The sequence below is a fragment of the Augochlora pura genome, chromosome 3 (assembly GCF_028453695.1).
Source record: "Augochlora pura isolate Apur16 chromosome 3, APUR_v2.2.1, whole genome shotgun sequence".
In the NCBI taxonomy this organism is placed as follows: domain Eukaryota; kingdom Metazoa; phylum Arthropoda; class Insecta; order Hymenoptera; family Halictidae; genus Augochlora; species Augochlora pura.
Genome location: NC_135774.1, coordinates 29,129,219 through 29,147,376, shown reverse-complemented (window position 1 = coordinate 29,147,376; position 18,158 = coordinate 29,129,219). Strand labels below are relative to the sequence as shown.

The following is an 18,158-nucleotide window of genomic DNA, read 5'->3' as shown; positions in this document are numbered from 1 at the left end:
GTTGCACACTCACATTACGGTTCGGGGATGTTGAAGGAACGAAAAGGAGGGGTCCCGAAATGCCGGGTCGACTGAAACAAAATCAATTTTAAATGTCGCACTATTTCGAAATTGAATTAACATGTTCGGTTTAACTGTCCAATTAATATTTACGGTCTGCTTTAATAAAGATTGATGGACAGTAGGGGGTAATTAAATGTGGTTTCACTGAACTTTTCGTTCTCAAATACAGGATGAACTATGTGCACAGTTAAAACAATATCAAATGTGAATGTCGTGGAGTTTGAAAATTCAATTAAAGTATAAAACCTGCGGTGAAATCAATTTTTGTTGGTTTAAAAAATTAATTGGAGGATTCTGTATCGCAGATGGTAACCGATTATCACGCGGAGAAGGTTGGACCATGTTCAGAAGATGTCGCCTTCGTGCAACAACAGAAATTCAGGTGCAGTTGGGTCTGGCCACCCAGCTGCACCTCAGGTAACGTTATGTGACACGTAAACAACAGGTAGAAAGCGAAGCTATATCTCCTAATAAGTGTTTTGGTTTTAACTAGTTAACTATGGTAATTATGCAGCGCTTACTTAAACACTAATTACTAGACTACGATCTCTAGTTATTTTCAAGTTACTGTTCAACATTGTTTTTCGTGCATACTAATTAAAATCATTGTTTTAGGCTCGTTACTTTCGCGAAGAAGACATAGACGGTACGTATACTTTCTAATTCCAATTTCAACTATGTATAAAAATTCCAGAAATCTTTTTATTATTAAAATCACTCCTTTCTGCAGAATTCAGGGAGTGTTTTTATTTATTTGCAAGAAACGGCCACATAAGAACCCTGGACGAACTCACAATCATCATGAGATCCCTGGGGCTGAGTCCCACTATAGCAGAGTTGAATAAATATTTAAAGGAGAAAGGTATAAAACAATATAAATTAATTAAAAGAACTTACAATGAAGAGAGACTACTAAAACAAAATTTCCAGGTGGGAAGATGTCGTTTGCTGATTTTTTGGAGGTGATGCATCTACAGACTAGGGCAGAGGATCTTCCAAAGGAAGTGATACAGGCCTTTCAGGCTGCAGACATGTCTAGAAATGGTACTATACCTGCCCGGGAAATGGCCCACATGCTGCTTCACTGGGGTGAACGACTGAGTAACAAAGAAGGTAGCACATAATATAGAGAAACAAACAAATCAGCAAAGAAATTCAACTTAATAACTAATATGACTATTTCACAGTGGAGCAAATCTTTCGTGAAGCGAATGTATCCCTGAATGGACACGTGAAATACGAGGACTTCGTGAAGATAGCTTGTGCACCTGTACCTGACTACTACTAAAATACTTTTTTATACGAATAAGATTTTTATAATATACCCAGACATATATTTATAACAAATATTTATAGTAAAGGTACATTATCCTTAAGATTAACACAGAGAAAGTAGTTTATTATTAGACCATACATCTTACCCCTAGGACACTTATACCCAATGGACTTAAAAGTATGCCAAGAGCTCTCTCGATGCGTGTATATTTACAGAATGTACCTCGTTCGTCTTTTATCATATAAAAAAGGAAGAGAGACAATTCTCCGTTTCTAGAAGCAAACCGAAATTGACTCGTTTCGAAGAACCACGCCGACTTTCAACACCTTATCAACGGAGAATTCAATGAGTCATCTGTTACGAATGACGCAGAAATGCGTCAGTTAAGTTGTTAATTGAAATTCCTTAGAGCGAATGTAGGTTGCAAAAAAAGAATAGCATAATAGATACCTATATCTGCTCTACAAGTTCGCAAAGTTTCATAATTTCTTGGATGGAGATTTTTCTCTTGTTGGATGCAAGCGATCGGCGCACCGGCTCCGTCGATAAGGCGTCAACGTTATCCTTAATTAGTCATAGTTTCCGGTCAGCGGCCATTGTCACCGTTCTCTTTAGCAATGTTCGTGGTCGGCGGAGAGCCGCACAAGATGACAGTGGTGCTGATAATGGTCGTCAAGAAAAAAACACAGAGCAGAGCCCGGTCGCTGACTAAAGCGACCTGTTTCCAATCCAGCTCGGTTCTCTCTCTTCGATCCTGCTCGGTCAGCCGTCTCTCGTTTCTCTCTATGGTCGCGTGCACTCTTCCCAGCACCCGGGACCATTGCGCCTCAAGGCCACCCTCTTTCCCGAGATCTGCGGGTTTTTTGTTTCCCTCTAATTTATTGCGAATCAGACGTGGAGAACGTGTTCTTGCGAAGCTCATTGGTAGCTGGGGGACTCACCCAAACTGGGACTGCTGCTATTGCTGTCCTCGCGTTTGCTCATGAACTTGGGCGACGACTGGGACTGCGACACTTCCGGTTTGCAGTGCAGCGGGCAGTTGTTTCTCCTTCGAGGAGGCTCCATCTGCTCCTGAAAAAATTTTTTGGTTGTAGATAATGCAGCAGTTTCATTTGAAGCTCTGCGAGGTTTATTTAACTATACTTTTCTGATGCTAAGGTGGTCCTTGGCTACGGGTGATCTAGGGAGCAAGCTTTCGGAGGAACTGGTAAAACCATCGAAGGAAAAGCAGTCTACCTTGAAGCCAAATACGTTACCGATCTCTTCTCTTCTTGGAAGTTCAGGAAAACCACTCTGGCCAGTTTGTCCAGCACCAAGGACCTGACAATGGTCGGCACCCTGGTGCCCCGTACCCCTCTATGGTGAACGTTCAGCGTGACTACTGCCAGTCCAGATGCGAACGACACCAGACATATGCTGACGCCGTAGTACAGACCTAGGAGAAGACACCATCGACGATTAAACCCTGAATTAACCGGCTCTAATTCGGAGACCCGTGAAATCGTGCCTCGCATAAATTAATTCATCGCTGCAATAACGAAGTTTGCGCGGGGGCCGGGTGTACCCACGCGAGATACTTCTTGAAACCGGGACGATCCCATCGGATGGCTCTCGAACGGGCCACCTGGGAATTTTCAATCAACGCGGTTACGTCAACGGCCCGTGGAAACCCTGTATCGGTTTCGTTTCTCGTTATATCTGGACCCGTGCTCTGCTGATTATTTCGCCGGCAGCTTTCTCCAACAGAGGCGATGCAAATGAAAATATCCGGAGGTGGTTCACGTTCCAATGGATCGAAATAATGGCCACGGTCTATGCAATTGTTCCTTTCACAGACCGCTTTGGGGAACGGTTGTGCGAGGAGGCCAAAAATATATTTCACGTGGCTGACTTATTTCGATTCTTTACGATCCAAAGTAAATCGAGAACCGATAATTCTATGTTTTATTGTAATCATGCTCTTAGTAACTTTGTGAAAAAAACTCGTGCAACGATGCGCTTTGTCTCTAATAAACGCTCTATTTTTAAAAAATTTTGAGAACTTTTTCAAACAAAAATTTGTCTGTAGAAAGAGATAGATTTCAAGGCGCTTTGATCCCAGCTTCTGTACTCACTGATAAGTGGCGTCTTCTCGGTGGGCGGCAGGGTCTCCCGTATGGTCATCAGAAAGACAGTCATCGACAGCAACGCCGAGATCCCGAGGGTGACTTTCTCGCCCGATTCCGACGGCACGTAGAATACCAACAGCGCTGAACAAACCGTCACATAGAACAGATCGGCTGAGAAAGTTTTCCCTTCTCGACCGGCGCGACTCCCTCCCTCGTCCCCCGTTCCCGCCCGCGGAATATCGAACAGGAGGCATTCTCCGAAAAAGTTCGGCGCACGGCGGCGAACGGAGAAATAAAAAAAGAGGGAGCCCGGGTACCACGGGGAAGAAAGTTCCGCATAAATTTCCCTTCCGCGAAAGGACATTCCTACCCGTCTTTCGTTAAACGAGTTTAATCATGAAGGTCTCTGGCCCGTCCCTTCAGATATTACCTTTAAAATATGCCGCCGGTGGTGAGCATCGAAACCGAAAGATAATCGAATTTGATAGCTGCCCGGGTGCAATGTCTGACCCTTGGAGCATAAGGTAGGCGAACGTTTGACCTTTTGCAATAAAATTTCCATGTAGCCGGGGTCCCAGAATTTTTATACACTTTATGGGTATTTTATATGAGAAAATGTGAAATACGCAAGCCCGGGTATTCTCATGATTAAAATATACAACAAATTGAACGTTAAATATTAAAATCACTGTGCAATGAACGCGAGAGAGCAGCTCTGACTAGGCGAGATCATTCCTTTAATCCCAAGGGTCATCCATCACCAAAGTGGCTATTTAGCTGAAAAATTCTATGAACCAAGTATTTCCTTCTTCTTCTTTTTTTTTTCCACCCGCATGCTCGCGATTCGAGAGTTTTTAATGAAATTTCCATCAGGGATACGATAAGGGCACTTGACCCTCTTCGCAAAGAAGATTGCATCTTTCGCGGATATCGCGTGGAGTAGCCCGAGTTTCATAAGAAGAACGACGGTGGGGGGGATGCTCCGCTCGTGATTGTATTATACTTATCGGGCCAACTTCACGGACTCACCGACACCGTTGATGAGTATGCAGGGTAGGATCAAGTTAAACACGTAGAACATCGGACGTCGTCGCAGTCGGATCTCGTAAGTGATGTCGGGGTACGGTTCCGGGCAGCACGAATAGTACTCGACGTTCCTCCGCGCGGAGAAGTCGAGCAGATCGAACTCGCCGTTCGCCTGATAGTTGCTGATGTCCCCTTGCTTGCTTTGTCGCTCCAGCTCGAGCTGAAAACAGATTAAAGAACTCCGGTTAATTGCGTTCCTCTCGAACAATAGCAGACCACGCTGAATAAATTCTCGGAATGACAAATCAGTTCTCGCAATTCTCTCGCTCGAATCCGTGGAACAACGACGTTAAACGAACGGTGTTAAAACGAATCGAGGAGATGGTTCGTCGAGAATCATTTCTGTGGAATGATGGATACGAAAGAGTTGAACTCGACTTCAAAAAAAGGACGCAGAAATCAGCTAATTACGTCGGTAAAAATTCTCGAAATCTAACTACATCGTTCATAGAACGGTGCTTCACGCGAACACGGTCAATTACCGGACGCCTGCGTGGCGCAGGATTAAAAGTGTTAAACCGTCTCCGCGAGTTAGCGCCGGCGGGCACGGGAACCGATTACGTGTCAGCGTGTCGAGCACTATCGTCGAGGACAAGCCGGTGGATAGGTGTCGGACAGGAAAAACGCAGCGGCCGGGAAACCGTGTTTGACGCGACGGGACAGCGGAAATGGGATACTTCTATCCGCCGGACGGATTACCAGCGACGGAAGGACGCTTGCGTTTTACGTGCACGACCGATGTGTTAACGTGGATGGTTTCCGAGAGACCGGACTGAGCAGTTACGAACGTAAAATAAATTGGCGGACGCGTACTGCACCTCTGGCAAAATATTTTTTAACACAATTTTTTCGTATGGAAGAATTCGCAAGGATAATCGCTATTATTTACAGTAGAAGTATAATTGTCCAAATACGTTTGACAAGTTAATAGCTCAGCCTAAGGTACACGCGACACTATATGCGACAATATTTATTGCAAAAATCAGCAGGAAATTAATTTAGCATTGTATGAAATTAAATACTCTATTATTCATACGTTAGTGTTCTTCAGTCTAGCATGAATAATCGTATACTATACATTTAATTCTTCCACCGACGATATAATAACAAAAAGTTTCAATTTCCGTTCTAAACCTTGTCATTTCAGATTTCTGAATAAAGATATATTTTTATGAACCATAAATTGTCACGTATAGTCTTAAAAGAATTATAAGACAAACGGCAGATTAATGTAGTATAAATTATGTACAGGATCGTCGCAGTGGGAAATAATGAAGAACGAGCGGCGCAAGACTTCGCAGATAGATATTTCGGTGGCGCCTAATCCCGGAATCGTATTCCCATCGTTTTAGACGACAAAAACGCAAAATGTATTCAACGTCGGAATAGGAAATGGGAAAAACTCGGTGAAAGGGTGGGCTCCCGGGGCCCTTGCATTCAACTCTTCCCGCATGCGGGATTAAGCTGTTCGATTTGCCCGGGCCATTTTCGCGACTTGCCGAGCCGGTATTTTCGATTTGCGCCTGTTAAGCGTCTCTGGACTTGCGAAAGCTCGGCCTCTTTCCGTGAAATCTGGCTATCCCGGCCCCTCGTCTACCTTCTGGCAGCTTGTACACGTTCCTCGATCGTAAAATTCTTCTGACGCTCTCACTACGTTCGATTCCACCCACTCATTTTCTTGTAGAAATCTTGAAAACAAACCCTATAAAGGGAATTAATGTATAAAGGCAATGTACGTTATTGGTTAGTAAAAAAATTGTTTCAATGAACCCCATTGTACAATTTTCCCTGACTATATTATACATTTTTAAATTATAAAGTATGAGCTTTCCGAAGGGCTCTACCGATCGAGGATTTAAAGCTAACGCATACTGTTGTTTAATGAGGTAGAACTCCACCAATTTTCGGGCGGGAGTTCTCTATATTAATTTCGGAGTCACGGTATTTTACGGTTAAAGTTTTAACGCCAAGTAGTCCGGAGCCCACACGAGTTTGTAGTCGCGCGAGCAGAGACCGCATTGACTGTGAGCCTTTTTAATTCCGTGGATCCGCGCAGGAAGCCAGAGAACGCCGAGATTTTTAAGAGAAGGCGAGCACAATAACGAAGAACCAGGCCTCGATCTAATCCGTGAGCTCGTTCCTCGAGAAATGGAGAGGCAGTCGTCCGATCGCGGGATTTCCCGAGACGGGAAAACGGGAGAAAAAAGTTGGTCACCGCGTCGAGCGTTCAAGGTTCCCCTGGCATATATATATATATATACACACAATATATATATATTATATATATATACATGTATTGTTTATTGTCCGCCGACGTCGGGAACCCATCCTATATATCGCCCCCGCGATTTGCATGCCGTCCCGGGGGAGGAAACTGTTCGGAATCGAGGGCAACAGAGGGACGCGGATGCAGGTCGCACAAGCTGTCCGATTAAATCGCCTAACCGCCGATCAAGAACTTCTGCGCCCCGGCGAATTTGCATGGTGCATCGCGTTCGCAAGAACCGGCGAACTTGCCCGAGTTTCCGCGCCGGCTAACGAATTCAAGAGCGTGACCGGGAACTCTTAGCTCGCGCGACGAAGAATCGCTTCTTAAACGGTATCGGAGGCGGTAAAAAAAATTGGACGAAAGCGCGGAAGAGAAAATTTCCTACCGGCTCCCCACGGCTTAGAGAAAATGAAAATAAAATTTCGAGTGGGTACGATCATGAATTTTAAGTGATTCGACGTGGCTGATCGCGGTCCTGCCGCTGCTGCGAGCGTTGATAAGCTGTACAGAAATTGTCTGACCGATTATGGACGCTTCTACTTGTTACGATAGGGTGGCTGATTAATTCCGATCACCTTTACTTGTTTGGAAAGTATGCCTGATCAATTTTGAAGGCTTCGTAATTTATATTCCATGTTTTGATGCAGCTAATTCTATGGAAATTCCTGTAATCCATGTTCTAGAATCCATTGGAAGTTTTCTGTTCTAGAATCGTGTTCTTCGGTAGTTCCTGGTCTCAGTTAAAAATTGTAACGTAGACCGAGACGTTGCACCCTGTGGATGTCTTACTTGGTAGCCATCGTAGGTCCACGACGCCCACTTCAAGACGCAGCGTTGCTCGTCGAAGGGGAAGAACTCGACGTCGATGTCGCAGCTGCTGCGAAAGATCCCGTGGCTGAGCCACACCACTTCCCCCGTGTGGCTGACGATCACGTTCGTATTGATGACCGCCGAGCTGTATTGCGGATCTGCGCTGTAAACAAAGCGGAGCATATTGGGTAATATTGGGGAGAAGAAATCGAGACGAGTCCTCTCTCGTACAATCGATAACTGTTACTACTTCTCGAATCAATTCTATGGTGCTTAACGACTAATACTCCTTCTCTGTAGATTTTTACAATAACTTCTACAATTATACTCGTAGAATTTATCTACAATCTATGCTCGAACACAGGAAATGCATGAATATAAAATTGTTTCGTAAGACAGTAGAATAATTTTTCTCCCTCTCGAGGTATTTTCTAGAGCTGTAAGAAGGCTCTCCTTGATTCAGCTTTAATTGTCGCCGGTTAGATTGGCAAACAGAATGGCTCAGCGTCTTACTTGTTGTAAAGAATGGTATCGGGCCTCCAGACGCGGTTGTACGGAACGCGGATCACCTGGATACCAGCGAACTCCGAGGCGTTCCATTTTAGATGATGGTCCGTCCATACCTGCGTGACCCAACAGTTCGTCGTCAGTATCTGGTTCTTCTCGTCCTGCGATGAGACAAATCAAACAACTGAGAGAACTGGTCTATATATATATATATACATCCGCCAGAAGCGATCCACCCACTGTTCGAAAGAAATGTACTTTTCCGGGGGCAATTAAAGAGGTCCGCAAAACCGATACGACGCTTTTCAACCTCGTGAACACGATATTTCCTTTGTAACAACACGGAATTCCTGCGAGTGCACTTTACGTCCATCCGATACTTCGTTCCCAAGTAGGAACAGTTGGTGATGAACAGACGCGCCGGCCTTTAAACTTCTCTAAAAGCAAACTCCCAAAGGTCCAACAATTTTGATATATTAAAAATATTAGAAATCTTTCATCGGTTTTATATAGAATATTTCAAGCGCCTTGTGGAAATTAACTGATAGAAAATTGACAAATCGCAACGTTGAAAGTAATGCAACTAATATGCTTATGTATTAATTTTCTTTCTTAAAAAGTGAAACGTGTTGCAGCATCCCGCGAGACATTTGTGTATCCGCTTCTTATTAGCGGCGGGCCGAATACGAGAAATCAGTGCAGTGTCGACTAGTTCCGCGAGAAGAGAGGCGGAGGAGGATACCTGTGTTTGACAAATCGCCGGTTTAAATCGCGGCAACCGAAGCCCGAGGATTCGGTGCGGCGCATCTCCGCGGCCGAGAAAGAATAAGTGTCTTTAGGCGAGTCGCGATGAAAATATGTAGGGTGAAAGATGATTCTCGTTAGGTACACACGAGAGATAAATCTTTCGAAGTTTCCATCGGGCTTACGTGTTCCGACGGCAATTTGTCTTGGGTATTTCCGGTTACCCGACGCTTCACAATCCCACGAGAGAGGATCATATATATATCTATATATATATATATATATACTCTCCCTCCCTCTTTCCCCTCTATTCCTGTCGTCAGGCCGGTGTCCGCGACAGCAAAAAGAAATATATATCTATATCGTAATGAATATAAATCGATATTTAGTCGGGCTGAAACGGCGGCAGTATCGCAGACTGCCGATACTTCCGGCGAAGTGGATGTTAATGCTGGTCCGAGTAGGCTTGACCCGGATATTTCAAAAGTCTCTGATTCGTTCGGGGGAAACGGGCCCCCCACGTGAAATTCTCCCGCCGTTCCTTGTTCGTAGATAGCTCCTTTCATTTTCGATATTATTTCACTTCACCGCGATCCACGGAATACTTTTTCCACTTTCAAAGAGACACCACCGTTCCTCCTCCTCCTCCTGCACCGTTCCCGGGGTTCAAAGGCTCAAGTTCCGTTTGCGCTCGAGCCACTTCGATTCACCGCGAGCGGGAAGCTCATTATTCAAACCGTTCCGGTACAAACGAATTTTTCATGCGGCGAATTCGGATATTTGACGGAACGCCCGCCGACTACGGTGGATTTCCTACCGGCGCGGAATCAGGCGAGTCCCGCGCTGACCTAACCAATTTACAGCAATTTACGAAATTTCCATAAAGCCACCTCTGTCACCCTGGCGTTCGTCCGAAATCGTCGCGGAAAGAGTTTAAGCTAATAATACGGTTCCACGCTCCGATTCAGCTAATTCCGTTTTGTTTTCAAGACATCTATTTTATAATGTTGAATGCTGTGCGATAAGTATTGAATAAAATAAGAACAGAAAAGTAGCGTGCTGTGGAGGACGAGAAACAACGAGCATTTGTGAAAGGAAAATGTACCTTCACTGTACAAGCTTGAAATCCCAATGAATTACGCTTCGCAGTACGTATAAATAGAAAATTACTAAAGAAGACCAGAAGCCTGAGGAATATTTCGAATAGAAAGGACACGGCTGCAAATACTTCTACTCCGTAGAGTACCTTTGATCTCTTAGAATGTAAAGAGATAGAAGTAGCATTAGCTATCGCGAATCTGCATTTTGTTTAAAATTCCTCGCACAAAGAGGACAGTAGTAACTTATTAGATGCAAACGTTATTTCCGTCCCTCTAATTTGGAATTAAATTCTTCAACGACATGAAAAAATATCGAAAAGGTTCTAATCATTTTTATCTCAATAATCCTCGGCGATCCTAAAATAAAGACGAACGAGAATCAGGCGGCTAGCAAGAAGTCGGGGCAACAGTGTATACTCACGACATCGATTATGTGATGAAGGGAGAGGCCGAAGACCACCACGAGGGGCTGAGAAGAGTTCTTGGCTGGTCGGACACCGGCGTCGTATCCATCGAGGAGATGTTTCGTCAGTCTGTACTCGTGTTCATCGCCGAGCCCTGCGAACGGAAAAGCCGTGCTACAATCCCCCAATCGCATTAACAAACCTGTTCGCAGTGTTTACAAGTGCGATACACCGTCCGCGCAGTATAATTTGTCGCATCTCCCGTGGAGCCAGGAAGCTCATTGCGGATAATCGAATCAAACGCGGGCTCAAACACGTCGTCGAATCGGATTACACGCGGTACAATGGTCTCTCTCCGCCGAAATCACGGATCTAATTCCGTTCGTTACATCCGGGCTATCTGTTACAGAGCGTTCGGTATCCTGCACGCCGAAGCGTCGTCCACGGCCGTTCGAGTGGCCATTGTGCCGCGAAACGCGGCCGAAGCCATCCCGCCGGCCAGAGCTCTAATCTTCTCCTTCGGGGTTTCATCTTTTCACGAGGCTAACACAGGCGTCGCGTCGCCTTCGAATCGCTATTAGATAAAGGATCTCTCCGCCGAAAGACAATGGCAAGAATGCCCCCGCCCCACACCCCCGAATGCTCTCGTGTTCTCCGCTAATGAAACGAGGGGGGCCAGGGCGGTTGCGGAAGAGACCTTTGATCTCGGCGATCGATCGCAACCCTCAAAATTACCTCGTGAAACAATCGCGCGATCTCGATGGACTGTTTCCGGATAGATGGAGATCTTTGTCTCCGATATCTGGGCCACTTTACTATACATTTTTGTGGATAGCTACTTCTGCGGCTGAACTGATAAGCATCGATCTTCGTGGAGTGACTCGGAAGAACTTCTCCAGTTTTCGAGGAGAGCGAAAAATGGTAAACGCGACCATATTTCTCCTGGCACGCTTAGAGAGCTTGGTGATCACCTATGGTTGATCTCTGTGAAAATTTTGGATCAGAAGAATCTTACAAATTATGTCAAGATTTGTCAAGTTATGTCAAGACAATGATTTTTCGAGACAAGTTTAGAGGAGTTTCGACGATTCTGTAAACTTGACTGCAGAGATTTCACGAATTTCTGACTCAAATAAGGTGTAATACAAAACTAGCCAACATCAGAAGAATATTAACAATATCGACACATTATAACTATTCCCTATTGTTGCTTTCTATTTTGTATAAAGTTTCGCGATCTAGTCTTTACTTCTTTAATTGATCTGTTGGCAAAAGCTTGTGATTAAAAGTAGTGTTCCGTCTCGCAGTTTTACGAAGCTGATCTAGCATTGTTCAGTGAATGGAGCATCAACGAATGCCTCGGATTCTACTTTTCATCTGAACGTTGTAAAGCGTTCAGATAAGAGTTAGTAGCAATCCCTTGTTCGGATCGCTGTTTTAAGAAAACAGAGCGATACAACTTATCTGAGACAACCGTCTGCGGCTGGCAATCGTAATTACCTCGATAATGGGACGATCTAACGCGCGATACGTCTTCTAAATAGCCATCCGTCGAACGTTTCAAGGGATCGTGGTCCGGAAAGGTGGGTGGTCACGCGATAGGTCCAGGGAGATCTCTCCCCAAACCCTGTTAATTCCGATCGTTAAATCTACGTCAGCGTCGCGGTATAGCGGGCTCGTGTCGGTGTGCGGAGGCGTTTCGATGTCCTGGTCAACCTTACAGCGTTTTCCCGATGTCCTAAAAACCGAGAAATAGTTGGAATTGAAAAGTATCGAGAACAAACGAGCGTCGGCCGGCCCCGGCGAAAACGGTTCTAATGCATTTTTCACCTGGCTGGACGGATGCGGTCGGCGCAAGAAAATCGCTTCTCGCGTGTTCTACGCCGTAGAAATCCGCTTTCCGCCGGACGGTTCGCGGGGGAATCGTTCATCGCGAGATCGTCTCGAGTGAAAATGAGCACTTTTATCGCTCGAAAACACTCGATCGACGGGCCGGAATCGGGCAGTCCGAAGAACGGCCGGGAAGAGAGCGCGAAAAACCGGGAATCCCATTCGGCGTTACGGCGTTTTCCAGCGGCCAGTTTCGCATTCGGGGCAATCGGAGCGCGAGGTTCTTCCACCGTTGAAAATTTCGCGTTCCACTCCGCTTTCCGCGCCCGCGTTCCCAACGCGTCCGATTTCACTCTAGAAAATCGTGACAATCCGCCGACGAGAATAAAACACCAATACGCTGTGCTCCTTTAATCGGTGAACACACCGCCGCACGGTCTCCCCCGAATATACTCGTTTCAACGTAGCCTACGAATTTTGCGATTCGACGGAAAAAGTTGTCAGCAAAATTCTCGCAGAAGCTGGAAATCCAGTTAGCTACTTCGCCGGTTTACCGTCGCGGACCGATTGTTACACCGACGCTTATTGTTGAAAACTTTATCATTCGCCGGCGGAGTAACAAGGCTACGCTAATTAACGTTGTCGATAAACCTCGTCGTCGAAGTTAGGTAGCCGAGTTCCCGTGGAATTTTGATTTTATAATGAATCGCTCCGGGAAAACAATAGCCCGCGCGGCCTGGTCATGGGCATGCAAATAAAATGTTTAAAAACAGCTTGTATATACACGGGGCCATTTTGCTTTGCAAACAACGAATGGAATAAACGAAACTTGCAAAGCCTAAGGCCGATCCGTTTTTCGTGCCCCGGGCTTTTGTTTCCCGTTATTGGAATTCCATCAAGAGTTCTCGTTTGTGTTTGAATCGGTTGCTAAATAAAAATCGAGAGGATGCATATCACAGGGCCGCGTTAACGAGCAGCATTATTAAAAAAGCTAACAAGGGGATCGGTGGAGGGACGGCGGATGAAAGCGCTAAAGGAAGATCCGTCCGATAGAGTCGGGGCCACTCGAGCCTCGAGTTTGACAACAGCCGGGGCTGGAGTGTCCCTGAACCCTGGTTGCATTCGGAATGCAACGCCGGGGAAACTCCTGAATCGGTCATCGATGCGATCGATGGGACGATACGCGGCCGAAATGCACAACGCTCTTCATTCTTGCGGACACACGCGGGGCTGTCGCATAAACGCGCGATCGGGCTCTCTTTCATCCGCGAAAGCTCTTCGGGATGCTATCCCCGACCGCCGGAATAGAACCGAGCCACCACCACCACCCCACCCCTCCCCCGCGTCGAATCGAGATATCTGTCGGATTTTCCAGGAAAATCCCGCGGATTCCTAATGGCGTTTCGTGTTCCGCTGATATTTCTTCCCGTTGCTTTCAGCGCGTTTAAGTTCCCCGGGTTTCCTAGTTTCGTCCGCGTACGGAAGCGTTTTTCTTTGCCGGCTTTATCGCGGCTTGTTTCTTCCACGTTCGGACCGCTGCGGTTCATCGATGTTGCGGGAAATGCGTTTTAGATGAGGGGTTGATGAGGTAAATTGGAAGACAGAGAGGAGGACCATGGGCCGACCGGGTCCTTGCCATGCGTGGAATGTCGTCCATGAGGACAAAGGGAAAGGGCTGAAAAATGGCAACAGAGATGAAAATATCGTCGAATAAAAAGAAGGTATATTATGGGATTTATAGGTGCCTGATACCTTTATCCTTGCTAATGTTCTTTCATAGATCCTATAATTTCTCAGCAAAGCCTGCAATCTTCATACACAATTTTTACGAGCCCAGCAACTTTTCCGTAAATCCCTGCGGAAGTTACAATTTTCTACAACATTTATAAATCTTGTAACATCTTCTAGCGTCGCCTTATAATTTTTCTGAAGCCTTACAGTAGCTCCAAAAATGTCTACAATTTTTCTGCGAGGTCTACAACCTTCATAGGTCTTGCAATATTTTTTAACAAGCCTCAGTCATTTTTTTAAAAGCATATCGTGTCTTTGAAAAATCTTATAATTTTTTTCCCGAAGCCTATCAACTTTAAACGTCCTATTGTATATTTTAGCAAGCTTCTATAATTTTTCTGTGATCCTATAGCGTATTTCGAAGTATATAAAATTTTGTCCCGCAACAGTTACAGGTCCTATAATTGCGGCGCGGATTCCGGCAGTTATCAGAGGACTCGAAACTTTTTCGCAGCCACCTAAAATTCCGGGGCCCCCTCGGAGACAGCTTAATCCGCCTAATGGAGAAGACGAGCTAAGGGTGTTTAACTTTCGCCGAAGTTTTCGAACTAACTCGACGGATCTTCCGGCGATCGGTAATTCCCTCCGTTTAACCGATAATTTCGACGTTGCGGCGTAAACAAACAGATCGATCCTGCGGGGCTCGACGCACTCCGACGGACTTCGGGAATTTCTGGGGGCTGGTATGCAAATCCCGACGATGTACCTGTCGCGAATTAGGGGTCGAGACGGCTCCCGCCCTCGCCGCGGACGTCTGCAAACGTTTACACCGCAGGGCCAAGGTAAACGTTCGATAACAAACTTCTGTGACCCTTATCGAACACCGAGAAACTATCCGACCAGTCTCTACGGTTTCACCTTACTATTTTTCTTTGCTACCTGCAATTTTATGAAAATTATTTCGAGACGATTATTGCAGAATAATTCTCTTCCTAGATTACAAAATACAAAATCGCCAAACTTAGTCTATCTATCTTACAAAAATTTCAATACAGAGCATTGTGCAGAATTTAGCGGCCTCTAAATTAATTTGCAAGTAGAAAGTTTGAAGAGAGACAATCCCAATAAAGTAACTACATTAATCGTGCAAAAATTTCGACGCGGCGGCACGCGAGGAATTTAATAATGTCTAAATTAATCTGCCAGTCGAAAGCGAGAAAAGTAACGCGAGTCTCCCAGGATTGATGGTCCTGGATGTATTACGGTGCTACATCATTATGCGAGTATACGAGCCGATATTTGCATTCTGCAAGCTTTTACCCCGCGCCTCGGTACTTCCGAATTAGTGGCGAGGAATTACGTTTCATCCGAGGCAGATTAAACGTCCGCCGCGGAAAATATTCATGAGGCGGAACGATTGGTATCGCCGAAGATTTAAGGATTTCTGGATCGAACGGTGGTGTCCGGGGGGGTGTAGACACCGGTGTCCGCTCGCAGGCGGGAAAGTTTTTCGAAGAAACTCGATTGACCACGAAGCCACCGCCGCCGCGGAAATCCTGCTGCGAGTAAATCCAATTACCGAATAGACAGAAGAAATTGGCCTTAATCGTCGCCAGGCCGGCGTCCTTAATCGACGTTTTACCTCGACGATCGGCAACTCGATCTCTCTGGGGCTACGCATCGCGATCGAATCTCGTAACCGATCGCGCGGATTGAAACGGCACCGCCCTGCCTTCGAGCAAACTTAATGTGGTTCAGGTCGGTATTTAACGACTCGAATTTTGCGGTGGATTGTTCGGCGATGGAACACACTACTCGCAGTCGATCGATTTAATTGACAAATAAACGTGTTTCGCGGATACCTAAACGCGAGGTGCGTGGACACACGTGATAAATAGACGTAGAAATCTCAACCCACTGTGATGGACAATTTGACGGAAATTCGCTTGAATTTCGTAGCAAACTCATAAACACGTACAGGTATTAATCGCACTGGTTGTAATATCTAGGAGAAGTTGCGTGAACTTCTTACTCTGTTTTTAGTTGCACGAGATAAAATTGTTTTACAAATTATCACTGTCTCTTTTAATCGCTAATTTAACACTGTTTATGATTTCATTAAAATCAAGCGAACCGATGAAGGAGAGAAATGTGAATAAAAGCGCGAACATTTTTAATTTGAGATCTTTGAAAGAAAATTGTTAACTTCTGCAGCTTCTTTGCAAAAAATTCTATTGGTGTTCAAAATTAATAAGAAGACTGTGTACTAGTTAATAAAATTAATCAATTTGTAAAACAAATGGTCAAAATAAAAATAACGCGAACGAGTAGTTACGGTCAGGACGAAAGCACAGAGTAAAAAGTGTGGAAACGTTGAGGGATGAAGACTCACCGCAACCGAAAGTGATGGCCAAAACTCCGTAATGAAAGAACAGGGCCAAAGGCGACATGGAATTGATGGACCACTTAAACGCGAGACCGCCTGTCCTCGACTGGTGTCCAATGCTTTTCAACCACCGTGCAATTTCGACCCTGAATCCCGCGCTACCCCTACCACAACGCGTCCATTCCCAAGGAAATTCGCGCAGGCGTTTCAAACAATGCAGACACGAATGTTAAACAAACTAACCGGTTCCGACCCTCTTCTGTCTAGTCCTGTACGTTCGATAGTAAACCGATCGACGCTCGATTAACCGCAACAATGATAATTAACACGACTGCGGTCTGCCATGAAATATTTATTTTCCGGTTAGGCGAGAACCTCGAATAACCAATGGATCCGTCTTCGATGTTTCTTTTCGATATTTACTTTCGGGTGACAGCTAAAAAAATAAAATAAAAATTCGTAATTAAAAAATAACAAGATAATACGTCCGCGACGAGACATTAATTGAATTTTAAATAGTTGTATTTTTTTTCTTGAATTATCTTAAACTTTATACAATTTCTTTCAAACATCGATTGCTGTCCTTTTGAGAAAAAGAACTGAATTGTATAAACTTTAAAAAAATAAAAAAAAAAATATACAAGCTCAAAGTGATTTAGTTTCGAACAATTAAAAATTCATTTCATGAAACAGTACCTAATAGCTTGAACCTGTCTAGCATTCTACTGTTTCGACAGTCTCCTGTCACTATGCAACATCCAAATTGACAAGTAACCCCCCGTTCACATCTTCTGAAATCTGCCACTTCGAAAAATTCTCAGAAAGGTTCACACAAGCATTTATCTCAAGGCCAGGATCTACGCGAATCCTTTTCGCGATCCTTGATGACTCCGGTGCAATGACATCGCGCGTCTCCGGCTCTGTAAAATGGATAAAAAGGGTAGTCAATGCATAAAGTGCGAAGGGGACGTGGTTCTGGACACTGGTCACTGCCCAAAATGTTCGACCTCGCTCAGGTTTTTGAAGAAATCTGGTCCGGTGTTGGTTAAGCCGCGACCGGAGCCCGTAAAGGTGTCCGTGACACCCCCGGAAGTAGGGTATGTAATGCAGATGATCTCCATAGCAGTTAGGCCCGATAAAATATACGAGGTTAGTCATTGAATCGTGAAATTAATTTTTTGAACGGTTGGCTAGCTAGGGTTGAACAACTATGAAACTAATTTTTTTTCTCAGGCAAGAATGTTGCTGGCGCCGGATGTGGACATGTCAACCATCAAGATCACCGTAAAGGGTAACAACCTTCGCGTAAACGCTTGCAAGCCGCTGAACAACCAGCTGGCTAGCCAACTTCCGGAGATCAGCGAGAAGTCGGTTCTCGGTGAACTGGTTAAACGGACCATGAAACACTGCGAGAACCTGCTGATCCCGGACGACATAGACGGCGAGAAGGTTCGCGCTGTCGTGGACAACAAGAACAGAATGCTGGTTCTCACGGCGCCTTGGTTAAAACCTAGCAGAGCTAGGAAAAAGATAATTGCGAAAAGCTGAAGACTCGTCGTAATTCCGCGTGAAGCTGTCGGTGATAGAGACACGACGGAGAAACAAATGAACGCCAGCTGTCAAGATTAGGAGCTTCAACATTCGACATGGTTTTTCTGTAACACTTTTCTCTCGATCGTAAATTGGACTGTGTTGCTATGGACAATTTGCCGCCGCATTGTCTCGAGAACGCGACTACCTTGAAGCAGAACGATTACATAAACTTTGACATGGCATCGAACGGAGTTAAGACGAGCCTGAAGTTCCACAAAGCTCCGAATTTTTACATCATTGACAATAAAGAG

General features: G+C 45.1%; 3 protein-coding genes across 3 annotated transcripts; 2 read left to right on the top strand and 1 right to left on the bottom strand.

The window, feature by feature from the left end:
* The first annotated feature begins 459 nt into the window (after positions 1-459).
* On the top strand, positions 460-1,459 carry LOC144478799 (calmodulin-like protein 4). Its single transcript, XM_078197058.1, has 5 exons — positions 460-565; positions 679-709; positions 794-925; positions 994-1,176; positions 1,251-1,459. Exons 1-5 carry the CDS (start codon positions 563-565, stop codon positions 1,349-1,351), a joined length of 450 nt encoding a protein of 149 aa, XP_078053184.1. The 5' UTR covers positions 460-562; the 3' UTR covers positions 1,352-1,459.
* Positions 1,460-1,679: 220 nt separating this feature from the next.
* Positions 1,680-16,378, bottom strand: LOC144478798 (neuronal acetylcholine receptor subunit alpha-10). Its single transcript, XM_078197056.1, has 9 exons — positions 16,321-16,378; positions 10,385-10,521; positions 8,126-8,280; positions 7,592-7,775; positions 4,477-4,693; positions 3,454-3,588; positions 2,596-2,774; positions 2,281-2,410; positions 1,680-2,191 (listed from the first exon to the last, which is right to left on the bottom strand). Exons 1-9 carry the CDS (start codon positions 16,376-16,378, stop codon positions 1,926-1,928), a joined length of 1,461 nt encoding a protein of 486 aa, XP_078053182.1. The 3' UTR covers positions 1,680-1,925.
* An 855-nt stretch (positions 16,379-17,233) lies between these two features.
* On the top strand, positions 17,234-17,862 carry LOC144467583 (uncharacterized). The gene is made up of 2 exons (XM_078176448.1): positions 17,234-17,463; positions 17,548-17,862. The coding sequence occupies exons 1-2, from the start codon at positions 17,242-17,244 to the stop codon at positions 17,860-17,862; spliced, it is 537 nt and encodes a 178-aa protein (XP_078032574.1). The 5' UTR covers positions 17,234-17,241.
* Positions 17,863-18,158: the final 296 nt, after the last annotated feature.